General features: G+C 47.5%; 1 protein-coding gene across 1 annotated transcript in view; it reads left to right on the plus strand.

Annotated features, from left to right (window-relative positions):
• Muc13 (mucin 13, cell surface associated) overlaps positions 1 to 6,489 on the plus strand; it is a 24,494-nt gene extending 18,005 nt beyond the window's left edge. Inside the window, exons 11-12 of the mRNA XM_055625230.1 lie at positions 2,185 to 2,380; positions 5,312 to 6,489. Coding sequence (XP_055481205.1) covers positions 2,185 to 2,380 — 196 coding nt within the window. The 3' untranslated portion in view covers positions 5,312 to 6,489. The remainder of the gene's footprint in view (positions 1 to 2,184; positions 2,381 to 5,311) is intronic.
• The last annotated feature ends 294 nt before the right edge of the window (positions 6,490 to 6,783 follow it).

The raw sequence follows: 6,783 nt of genomic DNA on the forward strand, positions 1-6,783 counted from the left end.
TGTATGTATGTATGTATGTATGTATGTATGTATGTATGTATGTATGTACAAGTGTATGTGAGTATAGGTGCCTGAGGAATCCAGAAATGGGTGTCATATCCCTAGAGTTGGGGCTACAGGCAGTTGTAAGCCAATCTGAGTGCTGGGACGTGAACTCGGGTCCTCTGTAAGAGCAGTAAATGTTTTTACCCATTGAATATTACTCTAGCCCTTACTTAATCCTATCTTTTTAAGTGGTGCTACACATATATACATGGTTATACATCCTTTATGATTTAATTTGTTTTTGGCTCAAGTTAATCTTTGCTTCATGCTAATCAGACCTGACAATCAGTTGTCTACGGCAGAGGCAGGCAGATCCCTGTGAATTCGAGACCAGCCTGGTCTACATAGTGGTTACAGGACAGATAGGGCTCTGTAGAGAGACCCCGTCTCAAACAACAGAAAAACAACTTTCCATTAGCACCCTTGAACTCAAGTTATGCAGAGCTGTACACACCTGTAAACTCAGTACTTGGAAGGTGGAGGCAGGAGGATTAAGAGATAGGGCTATCCTCAACTACGTAGCAAGTTTGAGGCCAGCCTTGACTATATGAGATCCTGTCTCACAAAAACAAAATCCAGGGCCAGGCTCAGTTGCCAGACGGCTTGGGTAGCCGCCTGCATGAAGACCTGGATTTGCGCTCTAGCATAGCATAAACCAGGTGTGACGGTGGGTGGGGGTAAGAGTGGGGATAGGGTGGGAGGAGGCCGGAGGCTCAGAAGTTCCAGCTCATCCTTGGTTCATGAAGATTTTCAGGCCGGCCTCAGCCCTAAGACAGTCTCAAAACAAGCAAACATATACTTAATTCCACCAACGTTGTTATATAACTTCCCACAAACCAACCCCCTACCTAGGACCCTGCTGAACGATCCCAAAGCAAGCTCTGCAGAAACCTTGGGGCTTCAGCTCTCCCAGGAGTTAGGCAGCGAATACTGTGACCCCTTTCCCATCTGCAAGCGGCAGTGGGATTCGCTTTGTGAAAAGCAGCTACTTTCCCCCCTAACCTTTAGCATTTAGCTCAGGCCTTTCCCCCCTATAACTGTAGAGAATGGACAGGTACTCAGGTTTTTTGTTTTGTTAGTTCGGTTGGTTTTCCCAGACAGGGTTTCTCTGTGTATAGCTCTGGCTGTCCTGGAACTCTCTCTCTGTAGACCAGGCTAACCTCAAACTCACAGAGATCCGCCTACCTCTGCCTCCCCAGTGCTGGGATTAAAGGTGTGAGCTAGCCACGGGGTGAATCTTATTTTTGAATTGTATGCATTTGAGGGGTGCGGTATGATGTTTGATGTTAACTCTTCCCAGAGCAAAGCTTGGACCAGCCACATGGGCATCCAACTTTCTCACTTCTAGGAAGAGAAGCAGACCATTCCTGGTTTTGCAGCGAGTCCATGCCCTCTTTAATGATTGTCCTGGCCCTCCAGAGACCAGAGTTCCTATAGAATGGTGTGGCCTTCTGACAGCTTCGCCTCATGGCTCCTTTATCCTGTGGCAGAGAGAGTCAGGGTTCCTGGGAATACAGCATTAAGTTCCGCTTCCTTGATCAGTCCATAAGGAAGAGGAGCTTTTGCACAGAATGTCAAAGGCAGGATCGCCAGGGTATCCCCAGCGTAAGCAAAGCTGGCTACCTAAGGTACCGGGCGAGTGACTTTCCCGATGTGACTGAAGCACATCGGGAAGGTGTGCTGGGAGTGGCCTGCGTCCTTACCCTCTTGATCTGGCTCATGGGCAGGAAGGCGCGTAGACTCATAATTACAGTGAGGCTGGACGACACCTCTGTGAGGACAAACGCTTAGATTTGGCTTAGAATTCCCCCACTGGAGGCCGGCCGTTGACGGGCCCAGCCAGAGTCCTCTCATCTTGCCAAGCCCTACTTCCTTTTTCTCTCCATTGTGTATGCGCGTGTGGTTTGTGGCCATTTTCGTAAGCATGGATACCCTAGTGCGGTACTGTGCATGCTCGAGACTAAGCCGGCCCAGGGTTCATCCCAGCACTCAGGAAGCGGAGGCAGTAGGTCTCTATGAATTGAAGGCCAGGCTGGTCGACCCAGTGAGTTCCAGGACAGCCATTGGGACACCGTGAAGCCTGTCTCACAAAACAAAACTTTCATCCCTGGGTCCTAAGTCGTTTTTTACTGATTATAGATCAACGAAGAAAAAGAAGGATGTGGAAGAGCAGAAATTGATCGAGGATGACTTTCACAATGTGCGCCTGCAGCAAACCGGCTTCAGCAACTTTGGAGTGGACAAGAGCATCTTTCCTAAAGTCCGGACAGGGATCCCAAGTCAGACCTCAAATCCCTACGAAAACCATCGAAGCATGCCCCGCCCAGACTACTAGGTGAGTGCCCTCTCTCTCCCAGACAGGCAAAGGAAAACGGAAGTGCGGCTGGAGAGGTGGCTCATCGGTTAAGAGCACGTGTTGTTCTGGCAGAGGACCTAGGCCTGGTTCCCAGCACCCACGTGGTGATACACAGCCATCACCCAACTCTAGTTTCCTCAGGATCCAATGATCTCTTTGACCTTTACATATATTCCAGGCAAGCACCTGGTACGCATATGCAAATGCAAGCAAGCAAAACACTCAAACGTATAAGAAAAAGAAATTTAAAAAAAAATTAGCAGGGCTGGAGAGATGGCTCAGAGGTTAAGAGCTCTGGCTGCTCTTCCATAGGTCCTGAGTTCAATTCCCAGTCAAGCACTTGATGGCTCACAACCATCTGGTATGCTCTTCTGCTGTGCAGGTGTACATGCAGACAGAACGTTGAATACATAATAAATGAATTTTCTGAAAAAGAAATTAGCAAACAACCAAAGAGGTTGTTTGAAGCAAAGAGGCCCCACCCATTGCAATGGCTATCACTTGGCTATCACTGACACTAACGGCCATTTACATGGTGTCAGCTTTGTCCCGGAATTTCTCACGGCTTCTAGTTCCTCTTTTATAAAACAGAGTGGCTCAGTCTTAGCATCCTTGAGTGCTTCTAACTTATCCACTGGTGAGGTCGCTCATCCGGTAAAGGCACTTGCCTCTGAGCCTGATGGCCTGAGCTGAATCCCAGGACCCATATGCTAGAGCGAAAGAACCAACGCCCACGAATTGCTCCCTGGCCTCCATATGCACACTGTGGTACGTGTGTCCCCGCCTCTCAAGTGTGCAAATGTCATAAATAGACAAAATGGAACCTATCCTCCAGCCAGAGCCAATCGTAATAGCTCCTCAGGATATAAGAAGAGAGCAAATGCAAGGCCTGCCTGAGCTCCAGAATAGCCAGCCTCGAAAACTCAGCAACATGCTGTCTCAAAGGAAAAGAGAATGATTTGAGAGCTTGAGAGTGGGAGAGAGTAGATGAGGAGAACAATCAAGAACAAAATACAAGATGAAACTCAGTACTTTGCATTACTAAAATAGTAATTAAAAGGGGCCTCAGTAATATAGCTTGAGGCCCTATATATGAGTTATAATACCAAAAACAAAACAAAAAATTAAATTAAATATCCACTTCCATGACTACGCCGCTTGGGATGGCAGCACCCGGGCTGTAAAGGGTCTAGGTCAGGCACGGAGAGAATGATGGCTACGGGGTAAGTCCGTGGGAACCTTGTGAGCCAAATGCACACAAGCAGCTCTCTTCTTCCTCCACATCCCCGGGCAACAGTTTACTTCCGAATCCAGCGCCGGGGCTGGAGAGATGGCTCAGCAGTTAACAGCTCCGGCTCTTCTTCCAGAGGAGCCAGGGTTGATCCTCAGCACCCACATGGCAGCTCACAACTGTCTGTAACTCCAGTCCCAGGGCATTCAGTGACCTTTTCTGGCTATCACAGGCATCAGGCACACACATGGTACAGAGACATACATACAGGCAACACACACATATAATAAAATTCCATATATATTATATAGATGTGTATATGCATCATACTATATGTATGTATTATACACACACACGTATATATGTATTATACACACACACATATATATACATACATATATTCTAGTGCCTTAGGCCATTCCTGAAGAAAAAAAAAAGTCTATTCCAAAAAAGAAGTTTGGCCAGAATTATTTTGTTTTTCTAGGAGGACTTCTGAAGACTAGTTGGCCTGGGGCTGATAAGAGGTGACTCTAGAGGAAAGAGGGACAAAAACCTGAGGTACAGGAAAGGAAGGAGAGAAAGGAAGGGGTAGGGAAGGGAAGAGAGAATAAAGAAGATTTGTTAAAAAGAAAAATAAATCAAAGGGAGCTAAGCAGAGGGCTTAGTGAGTAAAGTACCTGTTGAGCAAGCAAGAGGACCTGAGTTCAACTCCCCAGCCCCCCCCTAAAAGCTTGATCTCCAGGCATACATTCCATGCAAGCACTTACACATTCACGAACATGTACGTACACACAAATGAATCAAATTTAAAAGAGAAAGAAAAGGGTCTTGAAATGTAGCTTAAAAAAAAAAAAAAGAAAACCTCAAACATTGAAAATAACAAAAAACAAACCATACAAAAAAAACAGGGTGGACATGATATCGTATGCTTTTAATACTAGCATTCAGGAAGCAGAGACTGGCAGAGCTCTGTAAGTTTCAGGCTAGCCCGGACTACCTGTGACTTCCAGGCTAGCCCAGCTGGGGCCACATATCGAGACCCTAGCACATAAAAACAAAACAAAACAAATGTGATGGAAAATACCAGCAGACATGCTGGCATTCTGTGAAGCTGAAGCATGAGGACCACACATCTGAAGTTAGGTGTCTTAGTTACTTCAGCCATGACAAGACCCATGACCAAGACCACTGTAGAGGAGTTTACTGAGGCTTACTGAGTTCACTGAGTGCATGACCATTGTGGTGGAGAGCATGGCCGCCGTCAGGCAAGCATGGCACTGGAGCAATAGATGAGAGCTTCTATCCTTATCTGAGAGTAGGAGGCAGAGAGAATTGACTGAGAATGGTATGGGCTTCTGAAACCTCAAAGCCCACCTCCAGTGCTATGCCTCCTCCATCAGGGCCACAACCCCTAATCCTTCCCAAACAGTTCCACCAACAGGAACCAAGTATTTAAACACGTGTAAGTCAACAGGGGTCATCCTCATTCAAACCTCCACATCAGGGTGGGCCATGTAGATCCCGTCTCAAAACAAATAAGCAAACACCCCAAAGATATAAGGAAGGATAGGGAGAAAGCTGAAGGCAAAAAGTGTTAAAAGACAGATCTCAATTTTCCCCTGTTGCTGTTCGGAAGTCTTCTCTAAGCCCTGTCTCTGTCTCTCTCTCCTCCTACACAGAATAAGAATTGGGAGTCCTCCCTAGCCCAGCCCACACAAGCTGTGATCTTGAGTGTTTAGAGGACAAGGAGAAACAGGCAGAGACAGAGGTCTGACCTCCAGGGTTCCTCTCCACCCTGTCTGCCAACCCCTCTAAGTATGGACCTGTGTGAAGACTTGCTGCTTGCTGAAGACACACCTATGAAATTAAATGTACAGCAACACTATGGGCCTTTGTAAGCGTTTTTTCTCCACTTGGTACAAAATGCTATGATGGTGATTGGTGTGGGGCTTCCCTTTCCCGATGGGGCAACAGTTAGCTTCTCCAATCTAGAGGGAGCACCCTCTGGGCAGTGCCACTCCTGAACAGACAGCGGCTTGTGATAGGCCCTCACCTCAAGAAGACAGGCAAGAGACACAAGCACCTCCTAGCTGGGACTAGATCTGCCCTCCATGGGGGACAGTCAAGTCCTTCAGACGTTAGTTGGTAGGAGAAGCAGGAAAAAACATGAGCATATGGACTGGAGAGATGGCTCAGAGGTTAAGAGCACTGGCTGCTTTTTCAGAGGTCCTGAGTTCAATTCCCAGCAACCACATGGTGGCTCACAACCACCTATGATGAGATCTGCTGCCCTCTTCTGGCCTGCAGGCAGAACACTACATTCATAATAAAATGAATCTTTAAAAAAACAAACAAACAAACAAACAAAAAAAAAAACATGAGCATAGGTAGTGGAGAGAGGCCAAGGAAGCCACGCTGGGGAAATGAAGGAGGAAAAGGAAGCAGGTGGCATCTTCTCCCCTGATGTTGTCCCTCCTCAGGCAGCAAATGGGTACTCTCAGGGGCTGCCCCCCCCAGGACACAGATTCTGGGAAGGTCCTAAAAGCAGGAATCAGGGTGAAGGCCTGTGACACTGCAGGGCTTCGGTCTGGAGCGATGTCAAAGGTGTCCACTCTATGACGCTCCACTGGGCCTCAGCCATGTGGAAGCTTAGCAGTGTCCACCAACGCGTGTGTACACACACGTGTACGGGATAATACAGCCACCTGTCTTTTCAAATGTTAATCGCGCCCTTGTGTCTGTCTGATGTCCGGTCCTCTCAAAAGGTATTTTTATTTGTTGTTGTTGTCATTATTATTATTATTTGTTCTTGACTGTTCATTGTGCAAGGCAATGATGAAATAAAACATATTTGATAGACAGTGTCCTTTCTTCTGGGAGTCTCATAGCAGTGAGTCTTAGTTTGTTTCTGTTTTGAGATAGGGTCTCATGTATCCCAGGAAAGGGGGCCCCATCCATCTACACAGCCCTGGGGAAGCTCTGTGGGATGCAGGCTTTCCAGTGTAACTGGCTTCCCCCCCCCCCCCCTCCCCCCAGCCAGCGTTTCTCTGTGGAGCCCTGGCTGTCCTGGAACTCACTTCAGAGACCACGCTGGCCTCAAACTCAGAGATCATCTGCCTGCCTCTCCACCACCGCCACACTGAGTGTGGCC

This window comes from Psammomys obesus, unplaced genomic scaffold, assembly GCF_907164565.1.
Source record: "Psammomys obesus unplaced genomic scaffold, mPsaObe1.curated_primary_1811, whole genome shotgun sequence".
Classification (NCBI taxonomy): domain Eukaryota; kingdom Metazoa; phylum Chordata; class Mammalia; order Rodentia; family Muridae; genus Psammomys; species Psammomys obesus.